This window comes from Nansenia antarctica (genome assembly GCF_963989245.1).
Source record: "Nansenia antarctica genome assembly, chromosome: 17".
Lineage (NCBI taxonomy): Eukaryota > Metazoa > Chordata > Actinopteri > Argentiniformes > Microstomatidae > Nansenia > Nansenia antarctica.
The window spans coordinates 5055437-5081031 of record NC_137687.1 but is presented as its reverse complement, the minus strand read 5'-3'; the positions used below and the strand labels follow the sequence as shown (position 1 = coordinate 5081031).

The window sequence follows — 25595 nt, the reverse complement described above, 5'->3', positions numbered from 1 at the left end:
CTATTTCTAGTGATGTACACTTGTGTACTCTATGGCTGTAGTGCTGTGATATGAGGCGATACGTTGTGGTAGGGAGTTAGCGGAGAGGACTAATGCCTTATGATGCAGCAGCGGGGTAATAGAAACTGCAACAAGATGTTATTGGCTTTGTGAGTTGTTACGGTGCTTTGTGAGTTGTTGTTACTGTGCTATGGTGAGTATTCAACAAATAATTTCTCTGTGAAGTTAAGACATCCAGAAGAGCATAGTAACACTACGTTCAACTCGTTGCCATTCTAGATCTTTCCCAGTAGGAATATTTTTCGGTGCAAATTATCAACTTGGTCTCGCAATCTATAGGCTTAAACATTGCAGTAATGCACATCCCTGCGCACACACACACCCCTGCAGACTTGCCTACACACACACACACACACACACACACACACACACGCAATTATTTGACTGCACTTTGTAAATCAACAGAAAACTGTCTTCACAATAATAATGTATTTTATAAACCTATAAATAAATAAACAAACTCACATGTACAAATCTTCTTAAGGCTACATATAGGCCTAAATGAAAACATAAAAGTAATTCCACCACATGGCACCAAATAAAAATTATTGATCCCTAACAAGAAGGTCAGTTACATGCAAGAAATATAGCAAAAAAACTGTTGGACACATGTCTTTTGCCAAATGGAAGGTGATAACACAGACCCTGACACACACACCTCAAATGAGGTGAGGCAGTTGTTGTGGATCACAGAAGTACAAAAAGCAGTGCATTCACACACACACACACACACACACACACACACACACACACACACACACACACACACACACACACACACACCTCAAATGAGGCGAGTGTGAGGCAGTTGTTGTGGATCACAGGAGTACGTACACACACACACACACACACACACACACACACACACACACACACACTGTGAGGCAGTTGTTGTGGGCGAACAGGCCAGGCCTCAAGAGGAACTGGATTGAGTAGGTCTCATTACCGCTCACTCACTTTCGCTCTCAATCTCGCTCTCTATCTCGCTCTCTATCCCCCTCTCTATCCCCCTCTCTCGCCCCCCTCCCTTTCTTTACCAGCATGTTACATCGCCAAGACAATTAGAGATGAGAGGGGGACAATTAAGGGAAAATAAAGAAATAACAACACATTTGCCCAAGCCCACCCGAGTGCTGCTGAGAGCTATGTAGTCTGTTATACTAAACCGCTGTGCCGTTAATGAGAGGCTACATTTCCAAACAACATCTCTCTCAACCGCCAGCTTAAGAGTAGACTCTACAGGGAGCCAATGAGGGGTCATGTTTCACTACCTACCTTCTTGAAACCCAATATGCTAGTAAAGGGATTGCATCATAATCAAAGAATACCATGAGCATGAAGCTGTCAGGGTACAAACATAGACGACTGTACTGGAAGCTCCACGGGAGACAAGCACATATATAGCTGTTATATATATGTGTGATCAAATATTTAGATTTCGAAACATATTCGAAACATGTGCTGGTTGCTGGTGTTTTGTCTGATGACATTTTGCGTTTCCCCGCTTTTCCTGGCACCTGGCCAGTTGTAGGTGCTTGAAGGAACATTGTGCTTGCTTGTTTGAGTAACGTGTCAGTTTCTTAACATTTTCACAAGCCGACTTCGCGGTCAAGAAGGTTGGCGGGCAGTGGGGTTAGGCTAATAACAGTCACGCACACGCAATAGCATTAGAATGTCTGATACAAGCTACACCGCGCCTCATAGGAAGAGAGAATGAGGTGCGGCATAGCTCGTTAAAACATTTATTACTGTTCCGATCAGACAACTGAAGGAGTAATTCATTTTTTTCGGATATTAGGCTAATACATATTGATTTATTTATTATTCTCTTTGTTTTGACATGTCCGTCAAACAAGTGCAGTAGGAAGTCCACTTGTCCGAACATAAAATGTACCTGTCCCAGACAAGCGGACAAGCCTTAATATCAAGCCCTGTGTGACATGAAATCATTGTCACACCGGTGGAAATGGCTGTCACACCAGTGGACATGGCCACAAATAAGGCAATTAATTTATAAGTAAGGCATTTAATTAATTTAGTGTTTCATTAAATAAGATTTCATACAGGGAAATTGTTCTCTGTTCACAGTGGTATTTGACTTTTTTGTTCAGTTTAGCATTTGTTTCTAAAATCTCAGTATTGGAGGATACAGCAAGAAAAACATTCTTACTATGTTTGATTTTGTCAGTTTGAGATCCTAGCAGGAAGTTTGAGAGCCAAGTCGAAAATCACTCACTAAAGAGAGAACCAAAAAGTACAGGGAAAGCTTGAATGCAGATCCCAGGAGGAGAAGAAATATTGAGAGAGAGAGACAGACGCCAGTTCTACGCATAGCTTTATAAATGAGGCCCCTGGTGAGCACATTACATGGCCACCGCGATCACTCGCTAATATAGGTGCAAGACGAGTTCTGAAAAAGAAATCTTCTAACCTGCAAAGTTGTTCACACCGTCTCCATTTCTGGGATGATGGGGGAAAGTGTGAACACTAGATAATTTTAATTACAGTGGGACCAAGTTTGACAGCCATATATTAATTAGCATTATCGTAATAGCATTGTTACATGGGTAACGCCTTCAGTGACGTTCCACTTCACCAGCGTAAAGCCTCCAAGACGCAGCGAAAGACACATGCAGCCAGGTAAGGTGTAAATAAGTGTGAATGTCGAGTCTCACCTTACAGTTGTGGTAATCGAATACCCCCTTTAAATGTGTGCCGAGAAAGTGTTTAAATATGCATGGGCCTTTTCTGTTGAAACTTTAATGAGACACAAATTATTTAAAAACATTCATTTGAACACCCCCCCCCCCCATCCCCCATCCCAAAAACAGCTGCTGGACTCCAGCCACACTGGGATTGGAGGATTGGAGGTGGTGGACTTGCTAAGCGAGCAATTACTCAGGAAACGGCCCGTTAGCCTGGTGTTTCTCACTTTACTGCTACCACTTTGTGAGGAGTCAAGTCATTTTGCGAAGGATTTAGTTTGCTCTATAATTCGCTGAGCCCCCCTGCCGGGTTCGACCGCTGAGTCGCTCAGAATAGAGACACGAGCGAGCACAATGTAAAAGGTCACGCCGTATTGTAGAAGATTCTGTCAACAGATTGAGTTACGTCTCTGACTGTGCTTTCGAGAGGAGTAAGAATCATGAGTAGGCTAGGCCTATCTATAGATACATAGTTATCAACTGCAGTGCAAGTCCTACTTTGCTTTAACTAGCTAGGCCTCACAATGAGCAGTTCCACTATTCCCACTCAGCACATGTATGCATATCTCAATTTGAAGCTCAACAAACTGCCGATCATCATTCTTCTATTGTTTTTTTGCAGATATTCTGCTTATCTGATGTCTTCATCAGTGTAAGAAATGCCCAAGCTAATCAACAGAGAGAGAGAGAGAGAGAGAGAGAGAGAGAGAGAGAGAGAGAGAGAGAGAGAGAGAGAGAGAGAGAGAGAGAGAGAGAGAGAGAGAGAGCAGAGCGGCGTTGTCAACAGCATCTCCCTGAGGTGAGTCAATCAATGCTGGGCCAGACAGACTCTGTCTGAACACTGTTCACTTGCAGCAGCACTTTCCGGTCGCTGTCTGTTCAATCTGCAGGGGTCACCACATGTTCCAAAAGTCTACAACATCTTCCAGTACTCACAGTCTTACCCTGCAGGCAGCAGATAGACACCAGCTTGACAGGAGCACAATCTGGCAGGGCACCTAAAGCTTTTTACACTTTTTACACTTTTTACACACGCTATAGTAAGAAAGAGAAAAGGTAGGGTAGAGTATGCCTGTTCCACTCTAGACTATTGAGAATTGGAGTCCAGTGAAAAAATGATTTTAAATAAAGCAGGATTAGTGACTTAACAGGCTAAATATCTAAAGTGGATCATATTTTCTGGATCAACTAGAAGCTGGATCAGTTGTATTAATCTCTATGACCGCCGGATTCACATCCGAGCTCTCCTAATACACCCGCAAATCCAAAGTGGTTTCAGCCTGTTTACGAAAGTTAGCCTGCCAGCTTGATCGCTAAAACTTGCATTGTGAAATGGTCCAATAGGGTGGATGAGGAGGGAGGGAGGGAGAGAGAGAGAGAGAGAGAGAGAGAGAACGAGAGAGCGAGAGAGAGAGCGAGAGAGAGAAAGAGAGAGAGAGAGAGAGAGAGAGAGAGAGAAAGTACGTTCAATTCTCAATTCCCTTTCAGCCACTCAACCCCTCTCGATAGGACAGGGGGAATAAAAACCAGCGAAATAAACCAGTGACCTGCCTGCTAAATATGTCTCTCCTTTGTTGTGAGGCCTCGTGCTTTGTCAACGGGAGCAGCGGCGGGTGCATCAGTGGAGTGACGGGTGAGGGATGCCCGAGGGTTAACTCTTTGACGCTGTCAGCAGCTGTTATGAAGATGCCTTTACATCCTCCCGTGTCTGGCCCTCTCTACTCTATACAGCCATCACTCCTTTCGTGCCAACACTAAGGTCACAGCGGTACACCCAATTAGTTGGGACAGATATGAATGAACAATATGCCCACTTTGAGGTCTGAGATATTGTCAAATCCAGGACTATGGTGGATTTTCCAAGAAAGAACCAGACAGTGTGGCTGCGGGAAAAAAGAAAAAAGAGTCGGAGAAAGTGGACACCCAAAACTCGACACGAACAATACGGCGGGAGGTTGATGAATGATCGGTGCGTCCGTCCAATCATTCTCCCTTAGCGGTTTTTAAAAAGGTAACTGCAGAAGTCATTAACGTCCGCGATGAGGCGTTGAGAGGGTGAAATAAATTGGAAAGAAAGTGGAGCCAAATATTACTACATCCACTGCACTTTATCCCCCTGAATAGCCCTGGAAGAGCGAGTTCTGGGACACATTTCAGCTTGTTTGCTCTCGGCTCGACGTCTTCTCATCCGGGCTCCTCTTCGTCAAATGTGGATGGAGCGGAGGGGAGTGTGCTATAGTGTGGCTGGGGCGGAGGGGAGTGTAAGGACTGCTCAGGGAGTGATTTTACCCATATCCGGAAAAACCTGGCATTCAAGGAGTGCTTAAAAAGCAAAATTGGCAATGACACGTTACAGTGGGTTTCACTGCTCTCCGGGAGCATCGGAGTATTCCCTGCTCTTGTCAACTGATAAAGAGCCTTTCTCCTCTGCGTAGCAAAATGTATAATGTATAATGCCATTCTGGTCAGATGGATCTGTTATTGACGAAGCATATTCCACCCCGTTTATTGGAGAGACGTAGAAACAATAGGTGCTTCCATCATGGCTAGGAGACAAACCAAGAACATTATGGCAGTGGTTGGTGCAGAACTTAACACTAATATATAGCCTACAATCTTGATCCAAATAATTTGCTTATTTTTCCAGTGAGAGTGCATCCTGGGTAGTGTGTTCTCCCTTGACCCCTTCTCAACCACACCTCCCCCCCCACCTCCTCCTGAGGGGGATTTGAGTGGACTGAAATGAAACAGGGCCACAGACAAATGGGCAGCCTCCAGAGGAGGGGATGAAACGAGTGGAGCGAGAGCTCACAGGAACACACACCTGCGTCCTGACATCTGCTGACAAAGGCATGCCCTTCTACAGGGGCACTCGGGGGAGCGGAGGGGTGCATAGTCGGGGCTGTTACACGCACTCACTTCCAAAAGTATTCAGACCCCTTAAATTCTTCCACATTATGTTGTGTTTAAGACTCAATTTAAAATTGATTAGGCAAATTTGTTTGTTTTTTGCCAGCAATCCAAACACAATAATATATATTAGGGCTGCGACTTTAACATATAAGCTATATAACATAATATACACCACAATGAGAAAAAAAAATATTTGTAAAATTTCTAAACATTATTTTAAACGTTATTAAAACAACCTCATTACATAGTTCAGACCCTCTTAAAATTTGCTCAAATGCAAACATTTCTTCAACAATTTGAATTCAGTCCATCTGAGTGCAAGAATAATAGTGTATAGGATTTCGGAATTAGGCTAACATCTTTCAGTTTTTTTTTTTTACATGGGTCTCTGGTTTGCTTAGGAATCAATAGGCTGTCACTGTCAACTCGAGCTAATTTAATCATTTTTCGGCACTAAACCGCTTAGTAATAAAACCAAATAAACACATTTCCAACTACTTTCTTTCCCATTAAGGGATTATTTTTGTCCACTTAGTTATAGACCAATTTCGTAGTGACTGAGATGATGTTGTCCTATCGATTGTGCTTTCTCCTCAGCCAATAAACAAACACATTTTTGCAAGTCTTCCCAGGCCTTAGGGAAACATCTTATTATAGAATATTATATATACACTCACTGAACACTTTATTAGGAAATCTATACTAATAATGGGTAGGGCCTCCCTCTTCGTGGCATTGATTCCACAAGTTGTTGGAAACCTTCCTTTGAGATTTTGATCCATGACGAGACGACATGATTGCATCACACAATTCCCGCATTCTTCAGGTGTACTTTCAAGCTGTGGATCTCCCGTTCTGCCACATCCCAAAGGTGTCCTATTGGACTCCGATCCGGTGACTGGGAAGGCCACTGAAGAACACTGAATTCATTGTCATGTTCATGAAACCAGTTTTGAGACAACTTTCGCTTTGTGACATGGTGCATTGTCATGCTGGACGTAGCCATTAGAAGATGGGTACATTGTGTACATGAAGGGATGAACATGGTCAACAACAATACTCAAATAGGCTGTGGCATTCAAGTGATGATTGGTTGGCATTAGCCCAAAGTGTGCCATGAAAATATTCCCCACACCATTACACCACCTCCACGAATGAGAAGGTATACCAGGTGTTCCTATTAAAGTGTTAAATGAGTAGCCTACACATTCGGTCCAAAGGCACAGCTTGGCCAGTTAATCTCTGCAAAACGCAATGAATGTTCCATCTCTCACAGGCACGGACCAACCACTAAATACTGCAGTGTTGATGCATAAATAAAAGTTCATGTTAGCGCTATCGTTCCCCTCATCCCACAACCACTTCTCGCTGCCTGCCCTCATTACAGACAATGAAAATTAGCGGTTAGCTGCGAACACCGTTCAAGTGTGCAGCTAACGCTTCCCTGATAAAAAGCCCAGGGTAGGGTGTGGAGAAATTCTTAGCATTTTCCACCCGTGTCAAACTCTGTGCTCGACAACAAACGAGTCTGGACAGGACTTTTCTGCACTGCTGTGAGTCCATGGTTCACAGGAGTACAAAAAGCAGTGCATTCGCCCACGCGCGCACACACGCACACGCGCGCACACACACACACACACACACACACACACAGACACACAGACACACAGACACACGCACACACACACACACACACACACACGCACACACCAGCCCCAAAAAGCACATTACACAAATCGATACGTTTATCGAAGGGCTTCGAAATGACTCATATCTGCAACCTGATGCAACCTGATGCAGTGGACGGATAGATCTGGCGAGGGTTGTGTCTGGACTCTGGTGCCCTCCTGCTCGGCATTAAATGCCTGGCCTTTTACTTTCCAACTCTTCCCTTGACCTTGTGTGTGTCTGGAGAGTGAGCGGAGGCCCCATCTGGCATTTTGCTGGCCATTAAAGTTTAAAGTCCAGTCAGCCCACGAGCACGAGGCTCAGCCCCTCACTGGGGAGCCTCGCTAGGCTAACTCCTCTCCCTGGCAGACATCACACTACGCCCCCTCCCCCCCCCCCCCCCCGCGCTCTCTTCTACTCCTCCTCCTCCTGTCTCCGTCTCCTTCTCCCTCCCCCTTCTCTCACCCAACCCCACAAGACAGGGTGGCTCAGCACATTCTCTGAGAGAGAGAGAGAGTGTGTGTGTGTGTGTGTGTGTGTGTGTGTGTGTGTAGAAAGAGAGAGAGAGAGAGAGAGAGCGTGTGTGGATATGTGAGACAGAATAACAGAATAAAGAGGATAAGCGGCTGAGAGAACGTGAGAGAGAGAGAAAAGGCTGTTTGCATGATTCAGTAATGCGCATTCATACAGCCCCGTTGACGGAAATGGGTTAAATCGGTGCTGCTGCGTGTAGCCCTGTTCTGTTGGAGAGAGAATGGGAGCAGGATGAGGAATGAGAGTATAGTAGAGACAGAGTTGAGTTCCTTCAGATGCTTGCCATTGGCAGACACTTGAAACCCTGGGCCGACCCCGTTTCTCTAAGCCGCGATAAATCCTTTGTCCTGGAAAGAGGGGAAGGTATTAAGTCATAGGTCGGCGGCTCATGCGCTTTGTTGACTCAGTCTCGGGGTTTGTGGCATTACCGGCCACCGGAGTGGAGCAGCCCAAGCGGAACTTGGCCCGAGAGCTGAGCGGGTTGTGGGTTCGAGGGCTAGTGGAAAAGCTAGGTCTGTATGTCATCACAGGTGCAATGGGCAAAGTAGTACACCCGGGGCAGCTCTTCAAATTACTCTACTAACAATGTGTAGCCTAATAACACAAATCAAAAACTGCATACCATGTAATAAACCTGAACTATGTAACAGGCATTATCACACATGTACAGTGGAACTTAATGAAGTGTTGCCATTACAGTTGGTACAGGAAAGAGGTATGTGGTATGTGTAGAGGGGGACTGGGGCCTCTCGTTACCCTACCCCACATTACAGTCTGTAAATGGGGGGCTGAGATATGTGAATGGGGTGGTCTTCTCTGGTGGGCACGGTGCTGTGAAAAAGCAATTTTGGGAGCTGGGTAGGGCACAGCTAGGGTAACAGCAGGAAGGAGGGAGGTAGAGAGAAAGAGAGAGGCTACAGGAACAGCCACGGGCATTTACCTAACCAAACACAGCTGCCGTGCGTGCGTGCGCGCGCACGTGGGTGGGTGTGTGGGTGTGTGTGTGTGTCAAGAGGATTAGGCTAGCGCAAGCGGTCTGGTCCATTCAGAAGGGGGAAAAAACACACCACAAGGGCTCTGGCTGGTGCAGCCAGCACACACCCCCCCCTCCCCCCTTCACCCTCCTCTCCCCACGCGGGCCTCCATACAGGGAGGGCAGCCAAAAGAGGGGAATCAGGCCCAGATAACTCCCTGTCTTATCCTAACAGGATTCAGTCTGTACACAAAGGCCTCCAAGAATAATGAAAGGGGGTTTGGGAGCACTTGAGCCAGGGTTAAGCGCTGTACACAAGCCCCTGCTCTCAGCGTTTGAGCGTTTGAATCCCCGCCCCCCCGACCCAAAAACAAAAGATGCTAATCGCAGACTACCAACTTAAACGCTATGTGCCACTGACCTCAGCCACAGAGTAGGCCCAAGGCCTTCAGGCAACAAGGAAGTGGCTAAAACTTGGACAGTGAGTAGTCGTGTCACTGATCAAATAAAACAACGACGAAAAAATCGAAATAAAACACATTTCTTCTAGAAAGAAGAATTTAGATATGGTTTACTTTGGGTTTGTTTGGTAAAAGACATGAGCATTAGGCCTATATTAGATTACATTGAGGCTCATTAAATCGAAAGCACAGCAAAGCATTTCAAAAATGCAAACAAGCAGAGCAGACAGTACTGAACTGTTTGTTCAAAGCTCAGTGAATGTTTGTTCAAAGCTCAGTGAATGTTTACTTTCACATTTGCATTTTAAACACTGCTGTTGAAAATAAGGGGAAGATAAGCTGGGGTCATGTTGAAACAACTCCACGAAATAGGCCTACTTCCTGGTTCCTTTTCAGTAGGGATGTCCCGATCCGATATTGATATCGCATATCGCCGCGATATCGGTCCTGAATGCTGGATCGCAGATCGCACCAGAAAAAAAAATAGGCACCGATCTGGGGATCGCGATCCGGCGTGTCACTCACGTGATGACAACAGTAGTAGTCAGTGGTCATGATGCTAGCTGGTGAAATCATAAACCATTTGCTTACGTAATTTTTCGTTTGTTTACATAGTCTGAAACTACAGATGGTAAGCTTTCAAATGATGCGTCATACATTGAAATCGGAAAAGAATTCAAGACAACACGAGTAGGGCTGCAACTAACGATTATTTTGGTAGTCGACTAATCTGTCGATTATTTTTTCGATTAGTCGCGGTTAGTCGTGTGGCTTTTCGCTGCGCGTAAATGGCGACGCAGAAGCATAAATCCGGCTTAACTAGCTATCTAACCTAACGTTACGCCAAGCTACAGCTGCTCACAGAGCTAGTTGATTGGCTAGCTAGCATTGCTGGCTAGACTACAGACAGCTCACGTTAGTAGGCTACGCTTGGCGCTGTTTATCTTACAGACAGCTCGCTGGTGGAATCAACATAATTGAAATAGCATTCACTTATCAAGCATCATTCATGATCATCCACCATGACTACCTGGTATTTTAATAGCGACCACCCCTCACTTCATTTCATCTCGCGTTCTCCTGGCTTCAACATGGAAAACCCCTGCTACGTAACGTTACATACAAGCGCCTCTGTCTGTCACATGCGTGCCACAGGGCAAATAAATTAATAGCACAAACGCTCATAGCATGTACAGCCCTGTCCATGAGACGTTGTTTTCCAACATGTAACAGTAAAGCTAACATAAACATTACGACCCTAACAATATAACGTTAGCCAGTTGGCTAACAACGTTAGCTAAAACTTACCCAGCTGATTCTTGCATGGCTCCCGTTTAAAAAAAAAATAAATAAAAATCCCGTTTTTTAAAAATATATCTTTTTATGCGATTAGTCGACAACAACATTTCACGTCGACGAATTTTCGTAATCGATTAGTCGTGACTAATCGACTAATCGTTGCAGCCCTAAACACGAGTATTTGAATCTTTGTTTGTATCAGTGTTTTGCTCAAGAATGGTGACAGCTAAAAACGCTGCTAGCGGCTAACGTTTCGTGCTAAAACGAAAGTATTGTAACGTCCCCACTTGGACAGTGGTTGAAATAATGACAGATAGCTTCTCTCATGTAATCTGTGCGTTTAATTGTAAACTATCTCATACACAACTTTCTTAGTTCACCGGAGCTCTCTCTCCCAACGGTCTCAACAACACACACAGCACCCCCCCCCCCCCCCCCCGTGACCTCCACACAACACAGTAACAGTGCGAACATGAACTCAAGCATTAATGAACATTAATGAACAGGGTTGCTAGACTATGTTTACAAGCCAGGTATCACTTACCGGTAGCCTCTGGCAACAGTGAATCCAACCCACAGATTATAAGTATTTAGTGATCGTTAAACTGTTGTATATTATATCGAGTGGTACTTTAAAACTTCCAAGTTGCCTGTTATGAAAAAAACGAAAAGCAGATATTGTTGACACCCCTTTTATTCTGGGACTGGTTTCTGGTCTCACCAGCAGCGTCACTAAACGGGGTCGGAACCCGAAATTGCTCCCAATGAGCGGGCTGGCACCTTGCATGGCAGCTTGCTGCCATTGGTGTGTGAATGGGTGAATGAGAGGCCATTGTTAAGTGCTTTGGAATAAGGCTACTACACACTAAGTACTTCGATCTGTGCCGACATTCACAAAAGCAGCCAGGATCATTAGCAAGAAATCACTTAAACAAAAAGAAAAAACACCTTCAACAGTGAAAAAGCTAATTTATTCTGGTATTAATCCTCATGAATTTCTCCTTCTGAATATTTAAATTAGGCTAACATAACAATAATGCAGAACAGAAAAAAGGCATGCGCTAATACCGATGCTCGCATTAGCATAGTATAGTATAGTAGTATAGTACTCATTTTGTACTATAGCTGTCCAGCCTCAGACACTCGGAAAAACAGGGACCAATGAAATGTTTTACTCACATCAAAGCCTGAGGAACACTGCACACAAGCGTGAGATCCCATCAATATTTCACCTTCATGCAACTTTACGTTTTGACCCCTCTTAATAGCCATGTCTGCCTCCAATCTCTTCAACTTCAACTGATACTCTCACTCTCTTTCTTCCAGAGCCATGAGATGTAAACACTGCCTTTTTTACAAAGAGACCAACAAAACATGCGTATTCCTACACTAGCAACGTAGCCCTCACAAGGCTAGGCTAGGCTAAAAACAAGTAGCCCAACTGTAACAAGTTGAATGACGTCAGACTCTCGTCCCGTTCCACACTAAATAGTAATACATTTTACTGAAATATTAATATTATGCTTGTGTATATAGTTTTTTCTGTGCATGGTTAATGCAAAAACAACAACAAATAGTGCTACAGAACCGACATTAGTTCTGTCCGTTAATTTGCGTTTATTTGCATGGAAAAGGATGTTAACGGTCCTAATGTTAAAAATCGACTTCGACCCTTGGAAACGATTATTCGAATAATCGATTATTCTGGCCCATCCCTACTTACTACTGTATTATATTGCATTTCATCTTATTGTACAAGTACAGTATTTTGGACTATTGAAGCCACTGTAATACAACTGGCTACTACCATCAATGTATTACTTTACTATTAGCCTACTTATTTTACTTATCTTTATTATTGTGATTTTGTATCTTGATGCTGCTGATGTTACGGAACCAAAGCCAAATCATTTTACTCGTGTGTACTTGTTCTTGTGTACATTGGGCCTAATAAAAGTGATTCTGATTCTCTCAGTCTCTCTCTCTTCTGTTTACGTTCCAGCAATAGCCTATGTGTGTTCTTGGACTACAGAGAGTATTACATGAAAGTACAGTAACAGTCAAAAGTTTGGACACACTGACTTCTATGTGACTGGTACTGTATTTTTAGGCCTTTATCTGCTGTCTCAGTGTCATGTGAGGCCAGGGATTGGGGGAGGGGGGCAATGGTGGTGGGACAGGGGGAGATGGGCGTCTGGAGAGCGCAGATCTTAGTCTGGAGGAGATTGTGCACCCTTGACTGAGTTAACCCCGCGGGCCTGTCAAGTCCTATCCCAAGCTTGACTAAGCAGACGGGACTTGGGAAAAGAGAAGAGGGTGCATGCTCCTGGCTAACTAGCCCAGACCCAATGATTCGGAAGAGAGGGGTAAATTGTGCTAATTCAAAGGCTGGCCTATTCTTCTAACCAGAGGCGGTAACAGCCTACTAAACATGACCATCACCTGATGCATCAATGACTTGAGCAAGCCAGAGGAAAGCAAAGCCAAAGAAAAGAACACTACCCCATAGAAAGTTGTTATAAAAGGAATTGGAACTGGTAAGAAGTGTAATAGGTTGTGACAATGTTATGGAGCGCGCTGCTCAGCAAAACTGGCAGATAAATATTTTTAAACAATTGTTATTTGAGAAAAGAACGAAAGAAAGAAAGAAAAAAACCGAAAGAGGAACTTTTTGTGCAACTCTGCAGAGCATAGAAAAGAAACGGTTGTTTTTTGTTCAGGTCCAGTTTGTGAAACTCTAGAAGACGTGCCATAAAAAATAAGACATGTTGGGTCTACTTTTCACAAGGATTTCCTTGTTCTGCCGCCTTCGCGCTTTGTCTACTGAAAATATTTATTCCCCAAAGCCAAATTGTCTTCCACGTGACGGAGAGAAAGCAGGGTAAGTGTGTGCCTCTATTCTACAGAGCCCCAACAGAAAACGCGTTGTTGGCCAACGCCAAAACAACACGGCAGATTGTTTTCCACTGACAAAGAGAGTCTGGTTTCGCACACAGAAACAGGGCCGATTTACTGCCTGTGGCTTCAAAGACTGGAAGCAGAAGCCATTCTAGTAACAGTGCAGCCCAGTGAGCAGAGTACAGTGATGTTAGTCACATTATTCAACTGAGAGAGAGAGAGAGAAAGAGAGAGAGAGAGAGAGAGAGAGAGAGAGACAGAGAGAGAGAGAGAGAGAGAGAGACAGAGAGAGAGAGAGAGAGAGAGACAGAGACAGAGAGAGAGAGAGAGAGAGAGAGAGAGAGACAGAGACAGAGAGAGAGAGACAGAGAGAGAGAGAGACAGAGACAGAGAGAGACAGAGAGAGAGAGAGAGAGAGAGAGAGAGAGACAGAGACAGAGAGAGAGAGAGACAAAGAGAGAGAGAGAGAGACAGAGAGAGAGAGAGAGAGAGAGAGAGAGAGAGAGAGAGAGAGAGAGAGAGAGAGAGAGAGGGGTGGGGGGGAGGCAGTGATGAAACTACAGTAGCAAGTCTAGACGACAGTAGCATGACTTTAGCTTGAAGGTCATATAGGCTAGGCCAGATGGACGAATAACCTACATAACACGGTCAAATGGAGAAGAGAGAGAACCACATCATCTTCCGCCAATCTCCAGTCGGGGTGATTTAGTAGTAGATCTTGATTGCAAAATCTAGAAGTGGGCTACATCTTGTATGCAATCTCTAGACACCATTCGTTCGTTACGGTCTGGTAATCTCTCCCTGATTTTTGTAAACAATGTGATTTGTCAATAGATTAACTGTCTAAAAAGACGTATCACGTGACAGCTTCTCCTCAGAACTGAGAATTAGGGAACAGTGTTGCCTGATTGGGCGTATTCCCTCCCAATTGGGCTACTTATGATCACACTGTGTGGTTTTTAGACTGAGGTCGGGCTGGAAACAAGTCCCATCTGGCAACACTGTTAGGGAAGCGAGATGCTCCCTTTAAAAAAAAAAAAAAAGAGTGTGTGTTACGAGCCCTTCTGAAGACTGAAACGGTGAACAAGCTTGTTTTTCTGGCAAAAATAGAATAGCCTTGCAGACTAAATAGACTAGTGTTGATGCAACTTTCAGGCCCACTGTGATGGGGTACATTGCAACGGTCTGTAGGATACAATGCAAATTGGTTTTGGTAGCATGTGATGCCTGAAGGTGGTCTATGAAAGGCCGAAAGCTCGTACAATGACATCGGATGAAGCATTGGATGAAGGATCAAATCAAGAAGATTAGCCTAACTAAGTGATCATCTGAGATAGATCACGGAACCTGTCAACATATTAGCCTACTACTTGGGGACCGTCCCGCAGCCAAAGCCGATCACAGAAGCCAGGTAGGCTTACCTGTGTACGTGCGCAATGCGCATTAAGCTGTGTATTAATGGCTTGTATACGGCTTGCATATTCACTGCTGATTGGCTGATTGGTTACCGGTTGCGTGGGTTTTGGAGTGCTGCATTATCCTGGTTGGGCAGACTCCCGTGTTGTCTCCCTGCTATCAAGGAAGGAATCTCCCCTTGGTCTCTTTGAAGTTGCTGATGTGAATATGATGTTTGCTGTTGGTAGCTGTAGTTGAATTTCCTTTTGGTCTGTGTGTCTTAAATGCACAAATAATGTAAATGAAAAGATATCGCATTCCAGCGACCACTTATATTCGTGAAACTATGAAGTAGCCTAATTGTGTTGTGATTGACTGTGCTTCCGGGGGTTTTCACAGTGTTTTCGACATTAATGTGTTAGGTGTGTCCGTTATCTGAAATTGGCGGCTCAATGTCAATGTCATTTTGGAACCCGGGTTAACCGAAAAAAACACGGTTATTTTCGTTAACGGTTTCTCGGTTTAAAAAGTTGGGAACCGCCCATCCCTGGTGTGTGTGTGTGTGTGTGAGAATGAGATGAGATGGGGTAGAACTGAGACATAAAATGGCATTAAAATGCTGATGGAATTATCTGGCCACAGTTTGTAGAGCAGAGATCGGGGGGGGGGGGGGGGGGGGGGGTGAGAGAGAGAGACCGACCACAAAAGACTAATCAGATTTTATCGATCGGCGGGTTACTACAGGACTGATCTCGCCTTTTGTCCTCCCAAATGCCTGGAGGTGTTTGGGGGGCTGTGTGAGGGATTGGAGGTCAACTCAGATATTGAATGTCTACACAGGCTTGTCCCATTGTTGTCCTGACCCCTTCACGAGACCCGGTCAATGCCAAATGAAATTGCAATTGATTGGCTGCTTGTAAATCAGCCACGGAAAGGGATGTGGACAGTGGTACCATAATATATATTACCTCCATCTCGACACGGGAGTATGGTATGAGGTTGACAGGTTGATAACATACTGTCTTGAGGGCAAAGGGAAGCATTATGTGATTCACTACTTGGCATACAACACTGCTCATCTTACCAGAGAGACATTCAGAACAAGTGTTGTCCTTCAATTCAAAGGTAGTTAAAATGTCTGTGTTCTGATGGATGTGAGATGAGATGTGATAAAAAAAATCAAATTTCCAAGGACCATCCACAGATGCACCCTGAATTATTCAAAACTACCCTAAATACATTTAAATATGCAGTACTGCCAGACAAATCCTTGAACCGTAGGGAAGCCACAGCACTTAAACCCTTTTCCCATACCAAGCAAGGACATATTTAGTCTAGATGAAGAAGATGCAGATTTTGGGGTGGGTCTGGTGGCTGGGGGAGGATTCCCGGGCCTGTAATTTACTTAGCGTTTGGCTGGCCTACTCCCAGCCCTGCACTATACTGACAGGTCCTATTCTCCTGAAGGCTCCACCAAGGGCACTACAGGCGACAAAGCCTTATCATCCAGACTAAAATACCTGAGGCAGTAGATCAGTGCGATGGATCCGTGCCAAGACGTGACATTTTCACCTACTTAGGGGGGAAGGGTGGGACAGCCTAACAAGCTTTGGCTTCTATTGCTTTTATTGGAAATGTAGTCAACAATCCTGAGTGTTTTATAGGGGGCTACCTATTTGCACAATCATTGTTAATAGGGTAATCCAGAGTAAACACTGAATTATGATGGTGGGGGATGAGGGACATTAAAAAAAAGCAAACCTACCTGAAGTACAAGCGGCTCGGGGTTGAACGCCAACGTCATAAGCAGCTGCATCCTCTCCGTGTCCTTTAGGTTCTTGAGCAGGAAGCTGCCAGAGTCTTTGGTCTCCGCGTACCTGCGGACCACCCGGTCCAGCAGCCTCTGGGAGGGGCAGTGCACCAAGTCCGACCAGCCCTCCACCACCTCCGGGGTGAGCAAGCGGACGTCCCCGTTGAGCCGGGCGAACTCGGTCTTGTACATGGCCTGGATGAGGTCGCAGCGGGGCCGCCCCGTGGCCCTCTTGCAGATCTTCTGGTCGATGTCCGCCAGCTCCTGGTTGGAGCCCAGGCGCTTGAGCACCACCCTGCGGGTCCCTTCCCGGGGCTCGCCGTACTGGGCGAAGTAAACGTTCTTGACGTTGAAGACGTCCAGGAAACGCAGACGGCCCCAGGTCTCGAAGGACACCTGGCCGTTCATGAACTTGCGGCACCAGCTGGTGCCGAAACAGGCGGGGCACTTGTTGAGGTTGATGAAGCGGCGGTCGGTGAGCTCGTTCTTCTGGAACGAGGCGAAAAGACTGTGGGTGTTCATCAGGAGGATGACGAACAAGCCCACGACCAGTAGGAGCTTCAGACAGCGGTAGAGGCGGCCCAGCTTGAGTGGGAGGAAACGCAGCATGTTGGGAGCAGGACGGGGTAGTGGGCTCAGGAGAGCTCAGGGAGGGGGGGGCTAGTGGGGGGGGTGTTGAGAATATCGTCGGGGGGGCAAAGCCTCACTGCCTCTCCGTCATGGTGTGCTGGGGCGTCTTCTAGAGCGCCTGGCAGGGGCGAGGTTGGCACAGTTGCCCCATGCCAAGCTCTGGCAGAGGCCTCTGAGTCATGTTCTCCCCTCGGTGTGTGTGAAACCCTCGACCAGCAGGCCTGAAACCAAACGGAGAGAGAAGAGAGGAGGGGGAAAACATTACAACAAGGGCAGACAGAAAAGGTCACATTTTACACAACACTTCAGACATGGAACATGGCCCTTTTGGATCATGGGATAACCTATGAAAAAAAGCTCAATTTTCCATCTCTTCAATGGACTTCAAACTTGAAACACTTTGTGTTAACATCCGACCATAAAACAAAGAGGCACTTTCTGTGGCATATGAAATTGTTTCACAAATTGGAATTGCTCGGGTCATTTGAGAGAATTCATTACTTTCTTGAGCAGAAACGAGATGGCCTTCAGCCAATACAATAAAACCTTCTGTACCAGCTCACTCTTTCAACCTGGGAACATAACTTCTAACAACCTACAATAAAAAAATATAATAAATAAAATAATGGAAAAGGGAGGAATAAAGTGTCGACTGATCGAATTAAGAGGCAATGTACAACTTATTTAATCAGTATCAATAAACCGGGCTGAAGATGATTCCTCAGAGAACTCGGTCCTGCAGTTATAGTAGCATCCGTCTCTTTGCTTCGGTGAGACTGTGCTGAATAAAACATCTTTGCATAGGCCCTACTGTAAAGGTAATATGTGCCACTCACAAATCAAGTCATATTCGTTCTCCCTTCAAACAGAAGAGCCTCTCTGTGCATTGTGAAGAGAACCATGCTGAGCATAGTTTAACCTTTGATCAGAGTTGCCCTGGTTGGTTTTAATCTAGCTTTGAAGTTGTCTCTTTGAAAGTGCCTGGTGTCACTAAAGTAACGGGTGAAAAAAGGGAGCGAACTCCTCGAGGCATGGTGTGAATGCATCTGTTACCCAGGTTCATGCAGGGAGCCGGCGAAGCAGAGCCAGGGGAATGATAAGAACTTAGCATTGGGAAAGGAGTGGGGCAAGATGGGGCTTAACAGAGCAACACCAGGGTGTTACAACAATGGCCTACCAAAGGCACAAAAAACATCTGGGTCAAGACAGAATCATATTGCAATAAGACTGTCTCTTTTGTGAAAATAGACGATGGTTTTGACCACGCAAATTGATGATCCTCAATTAGAGCTCATTAAGATATGCCTAATAGAAGTACTGGTTGAGGCCCCAGTTAACAGGGAGGCTAGCTAGCATGATTAGCGTGTGTCGATGGACGGGGCTGAGATCTGAAGGGACACTGGACTTAGAGAAGCTAAGTGAGCAGCAGCTAAAACCCCTTTCACACATAACAAGCCTTCCCAGTAGATTCCATGGAACTGGGACTGGGTGTGTGTGAACGCCACTGACCAGGGAAATCCTCCCAGGCAACTACCCTGGTCGGGACCATGTATGATTCCATGGAATTTACAGGGAAGGCTTATGTGTGAACAGAAGCCTGAACATTCCCTGGTCCGGCACGCAAAGGGTTACGTATGTCTGATGCAAGACGTTTTCACATGGAACAAGTTAACCAATCACAGCGAGTAGTTTCTCACTTGGTGCTTTTGGTTCGCTCCGCTGATGTTAGGGAGTTGGCTAGTTAACCCACATCACCATCATCAGCCAAAGTAGTGATAAATATAATTCTACAACTGGATACTATTTTGTTTCCAATCATAGTTAGCTAGATTACTTACTTAGCTAGCTTACTTACTTGTCAAATGTACATTTTGTGATAGACACATTACGGAGAAGTGCACACACACACCATCTCCTTCCACAGCTGTCCTGCGTCGCGCAGTCAGCAGGGCAGAGCGCTTAATAAGAACTGCCCCAGACCCCGAATATCGCTACTACTAGCCTAAATATAATTCCACAACTGGACACTACATCCAATCATAGTGGAGGTATGATATATGGCAGATATATGGTCTATGGTCTATCAAGTGGCTCACGCAGACCGGGGACATGTGTGAAAAGGAGCAACACGGCAATTGTCTGGCATTTAGACTCATGTGTTAAATGGCGAAAATCACTGGTGGATCCGGGTTGGGATTCCATGTAATTTACAGGGAACTGTGTGTGAAAGGGGCTTAAGAAAGAGAAAAGAGTGGCAGAGAAGTGGACCAGCAAAGTACAGTAAGGAGGAGGGGGGGTATCTTTAATGCTATGTAACAGACTTTGCCACGGTATGGTGCAGCAGCAGCTGCTCTCTTCCCCCATCCACTGCACCTCTTCGCTTCCCTTACTCCACACAAATGAATTCTCTTATCTCCAGTACATTAAATAGAGGAACTAGTCGTATTTCCCATTTGCAGGTGCCCCCCCAATGACATTTCATTGAGCAAAAATAATTGGCGGGTGAGATCGCATGGAAATACGACCTACAGCGCAGAACGGTGATGAAGGGAGAATAGGAAAACACAGTGATTATATATTCTAAATTCCTTTGTGCATTCGTATTCAGCAGGCACAAAGGTGATTGGAAGAAATAGGGAGAAAAGAGCGGATGGAGGCAAAAACCCCCACATTGATAAGACTCAAACGGGATATCGGCTTTCTATTACAGTGAGCAAGGAGCTGATTGCTTGGGAGAACAATTGGACATCCTCAGCACGATATGATCTCTCTATTCAAGAGCCATTTAGCATCTGACATGGTCACCGAGAGCATGGATCCAGCGACAAAGAACCGAGATCAGGAACGCAGATCTGGGGTTCGGGAAGGATTAGTGCCAAGCGAGTGGGGTAACCTTTGCCTGTCTGAGGAGATGCTTCAGCCTCACCTATGAACCCTCGAGGTCTGCTGTGGCGAGTCGGGGCACGCTGGAACAAGACCTGAAACAGACCTACCCACTCTGCAGAGTAATGAGATGCATTGACTGGGCTGACTGCTGCAGATTACGACGAGGCTACAGCGCTTTTTGCCAGCTCTGAGAGAAAGTGTTAGGCCATTACATAGGGAAGATCACCTGCATTATGTCAATGGGATTGCTAAATCACTAGGATGATGATGTGCTGGCCTTTCAAATGAGAATCTCAAATGAGATTCATTTGAAAGGACTACAATGTTGAAACTGAAACTTGTTGAGGGACTGATGGTGGTTGACTCCTGTTGATCTTTAACACTTGACCTTTGCATGGATTATGTCTGTCTGTCTGTCTGAGCGCAAAGGCCTGAATTCAATGGATTATGAATGACCACCTGCTCCAGACTAGTTAAGAAACATAAGGAAAACCACCAATATGCAGTGACAGAATATATTCGTTCTCCCATTAAAGACAGGATATTACTGATTAAACATGTTAGGCTAGGTTTAGCCTATAGGCTATTTAGTCTATTTTTTATATAATTTCTACGAAATTATTGAGCACACATAGGCTACTAATTTATTTGGATTGTGGACATGCAATTACTGTCAGAGAAAGTAATATGTAGCCTTTTCTGTAAAGGTAGCCTACTCATATATCAGTATGGAAGACGTTCAATGCACCTCCTTGATTGAATCCAGACACGGCTCATTCTCATGCAGAGGTGCTCAGCCCTAATTCGACTGCAGTGAAATTTAAAGCAGTGTTTTTATTTGGACTAACCTCAGCCTGCCCACAAACGTTGTGTTTTAAATTAGGCCTCCAAGGGGGCCCCGGGTTGTTCCCCTGCTATTCTACCCAGAGAGGGGTGGAGGTAGGCAGGCAGGCAGCCCAAGTCTGGGGGTTAAGGGCCTTCGCATCAGTGTGGAATACTGAGGGGAAAAACCATGTTTGGAGAAAAAGCACCAAATTACTTCTCATCACACAGAGCTGCTGCCAAAAATGTAGGGTAAGAAAGTTTCTGAGCCCACTCACTCACTAAGGCATGGCACCACTGAACTCTGCAAACGGAGAGGCAAAGAAAGGACTGGAATCAAAGGGGGGCATGGGAGAGATGAGTCAAGCGTTCTAGAATTCAGAGTTTGGCAGATGTTAAGAGTCACAAAACGGCTCATTACTGGGGGAAGACAAGAGACAGGATGAAGCAATGGGACACATGTCAGCTTAAAACAGAATGACAAAGGGTAGAGACAAGAGAAGACGAGGAGAAGACGTGTAAAAAAGAGATTCTAGTTATAAGAAATATCATCTCAGCTTTTTTGACAAAGTGATCTGAATAGGGAAGAATAGGGGGGAGGAAAATAGACCTGAGCATTGGCACTGTTTCTTTCTGTAGTAGACTACGGGTTCAGATAACATCAGGACTGACTGACTAGGCTCCTCCTCCCCAGCTAACCATTTCCCCCTCTCAGCACCTGAGGCTAAAGCTCATTATTATAAAATAGAGTCAAGACAGAAATGAACATGCTTGAGTTAGAAATAGTGAAAACCAAAGAGGGGGGAGGAGGCAACAGTCCATAAGCCAATATAATAAAGACAGGAAGGAAGAGCGATTAAGGGGAAAGTCGTAGGTAGGTAGATGTGTCCATCTCTGGAATGAGAGTGGATTCACTACTGCGGTATTATGAAGCATTCACAATACCCCATGGTCCCTTTTGCCTCTGCATTCAATTGCATTGTGCAGCAGAGAGCTAGAATGAAGAACTACAGTTGCCAAGGTTATCGACTGGGGGAGTCAATAATGTTTGATCACAAAAACATTCATCCACAGCCGGGATGCCTCAGTCCGGCAACCGCACAGACAATGATGGATGGATACAAACGACAGGAACGAACACACAACACGCCTAATGAAAAATGGAGTCGTCTGAATAAAAAGCACCAATTAGGGTAGTGGGGTTCCAAAACAAATGTTGCTCCATTTATCTCGCGCTTGGAACCAAACGATAGCAGTTCTTTAATGAGAATATCAATGTACATGTTTCTCCAAACTGCGGCAGTCATTTGGTAGGCACCCTTGAACTTGAATGACAAGCCTATATCTAGTTGCTGATACAGGGTAACGATCTAGAGTCTACAGTCCACAACAGAATAAATGTCAGAAAAATAACATTGCTACAGTTTGCCTCGTGCATAGAGCAAGCTACAGTTTGCCTTGTGCATAGAGCAGCACCAGGATTTATAGAGCATCCGTCCTTCAGATGAGACTTTAAACCGAGGTCCCGACTCCAGAGTCGTTAAAGGTCCCAGGGCACTTATTGCAAGAGTACCGGTAGGCGTTAATGCCAGTGTCGGTATGACATTCCCATACCATCGGGTACCACCTTATCATCCTGATGATGATCAACCTGCTTTCAATTGGCTTATACATCCCCTCTCCTGCAACTATTTCTCAGGTCATTGTTGAAAATCTAACATAATGTTCTCTCGACTTGTCTTAAAATAATGTAATGTGTAAAATAAGGGTTAAATAAATAAATAACCTGTCTTACAGCTGAGCTACAGCTGGTAAGACACATTATTCTGTATACTACTACTCTGTTTCTGACAAGCAGTATTACGTAGCCTATATTCATATAATCAAGGAATTCAGTTACCTGTGGAAAGATCATCAACATGTATTATTCAAGTAACTGCATCCATAAACACTATTAAGACAAATGTATTCTAGCCTATTTCAACGTATAGCCTACAGGTACAAGTGATTTAACAAAGTGAAACATGACGCTATCCGAAACATGGATAGAATTCAGACAAAACTGTACTTCTCCTAAGGGAGCTTTTCCCTATTCTGGCTCGTCCTCCAGAGAGAGCAGAGGAACTAAGGCCGGTACAATCAGCCAGCACCTGAGGTATAGCTCAGCACCATCAGTGTACTTTTATAGTTCACTGGCCAGTCAACCCAGCACAAAAAAACACCTCTGTTAGCGTCCTGTTATAATTAAAGTCCTGAATAATCTAATTCTTAGTTTTCTATAAATTCACCTGTTAAAGCAAATCTCCATAGACTTATGACATGCAAGGCTTGGTTTCTCCCTCAAAGAGCTAGAACTAATGTAGAATAACCTATTTTTTTCCTAATTTGGGAACTAGGCTAAACTGTGCATTCTTATTGTATTGGGTATTACAAGAGATGTGCAATTTGTATTCATGCAGTGGTGTTGATATTGCCAATTTTTCCAGAGAAAGTTATTCTGCCTACTGACACACACACACACACACACACACACACACACACACACACACACACACACACACACACACACACACACACACACACACATTGCATTTCTCTCTCTCTCTTAAAAGATGAATACAAAGCTCATTTGCGATCGAATTCGAGGTCGGCTAAATGGAATCCTGTTACGTTGTTTCGAGCGTCTGAAAACAGTGCCAAGAAATTGGAGACAATCAATGTAACCTAAGGCTCGTTTCTCTGCTGGTCCTTATTAAGGCAACAACGTTTAAAATGGCAATGGAAAACATGTCCCATAGCTGATCATCATGTCAATAAGTTATGCCCTCATTATATCAACATTTTATCATTATGACCATTCTAATTGGCAAACTATACTCAGGGAGGTTGCTAATATGCATCTGGGTCGAAAGTGTCTGAGCAAGGTGTGATCAAGTCAAGAGATCAAGATCATTGTTCTCAAGTTTAATCAATTTAAGAAGGTCAGGGTGTCCAATAATGAGATACTATATTGTGAAGTGAAGTAGGTAATATGTGTGTAAGCAACTTGCTTCACCTGTCATCTAATGGATCACATGGAAATGATTTTAACTACAACATGTTACATGTAGGTAGTTTCCACGAAATGTAGTTTCCGCATTTAGTTGTAACACCGCAGACTCGTGATGATTCAAGATCGAACGTCGAAGATCGATCATAAATCAATGTTTTAACTAGTCACATTTTTTATTTTTTTTATTTTTTTAAACAGCAAGTTTAAAGACAAATATTCGTTGGAAACTGTTCATTTTGAAGGTCAATGAATGATGAATGATTTGAAGAATAGTAGAGGACTAAGAACTGTCAAACAAACCTGTAAGATCGATCATAAATCAATGTTTTAACTATAAACATTTTTTTCATTTATTTTTTTTAAACAGCAAGTTCAAAGACAAACATTCGTTGGAAACTGTTCACTTGAAGGTCAATGAATGATGTGAAGAACAGTGATTAGTACTAAGAACAGAACTGTCAAACAAACAAACCTGTATGACTTTCTGTCTGTCTTCACTCTGCGTCCGTAAGTGTGAAGGAGAATCTCTTCAGTGTTCAGTTACTTTGTATCATTCTTCATCAAAGTTACTTTGTATCATTCTTCAAAGTTCTAGAACTCCAGGCAGATGGTTACTTTGTATCAATAAAACGATTATGACGCTTATTATATCCCATGCATTATGACGTAGATCCCCTATCAAGAGAACTCACACGAGCTCCCCATGCATTCCCCCAGCCTGTCTGTGTTAGGAGAACTAGCCTGCTAGCCTGGTGGAGCTAGCCTGTGAAATAAACAGTTGAGATGTCGCCTCTTAACTCTTCGTATACCATTCCCCCTTTTCACGAATAATATCTTCTCCTATGATGTGCGTTATTATCCATATTTGGCAGCTTTCTTTCGGCGTGTTCCTTCGTGAACGCTAGAGATATGTTCTCTCCCCGAGTCTCTCTGTGTGAGTCTCAATCCCCCTTCCACACCACAATAGATTCGACTTTTTTCCAACGCAAACCATTTAGGATTTTACGACAGACATCGTCGGTTTACGACAGTGGGGTTGCTAGGCGATTAGTCTAACGTTGTGTCTCTCGAGTCTCCAACTCCGCCCCCGTGAGCGCACACTGCTTATTTTTTGAGCTGTTGCCTTGAGGGTTATATTTATTATTATATGTATAATATATTATTATTATATGTATTATTATTATATTTATATACTCGAGTTCATATTTTGAGTAAATCCCATGCGATAAAACCAGAACCATGCATGGTAGTAGTCACCTTTTCGCAGGTATAAACTTACCAATTATTATTTTATTTCATTATTATTATTTATTATGTTATTATTATTAGCCTATAGTTCCCAAGCCAATTCCAAATGGTTTACTATTTCTTCTGAGGCAGAAATCCCACGTTTGCAGGTGTCATTTGTGTGAATGTTAAATATCGTTATTTTACTATACAGATTACGTTTGTTTTTATTAGTTCTGAAAACACAATATGTCATTCATGT

General features: G+C 44.3%; 1 protein-coding gene across 1 annotated transcript in view; it reads right to left on the bottom strand.

Moving 5' to 3' along the window:
* Window positions 1–25043, bottom strand: part of dipk2ab (divergent protein kinase domain 2Ab) — a 32909-nt gene extending 7866 nt beyond the window's left edge. Inside the window, exons 1-2 of the mRNA XM_080547495.1 lie at window positions 24579–25043; window positions 16672–17567 (exon numbers count right to left, since the gene is read on the bottom strand). Of these exons, the coding sequence (XP_080403621.1) occupies window positions 16672–17325 (654 nt within the window). The 5' untranslated portion in view covers window positions 17326–17567; window positions 24579–25043. The remainder of the gene's footprint in view (window positions 1–16671; window positions 17568–24578) is intronic.
* Window positions 25044–25595: the final 552 nt, after the last annotated feature.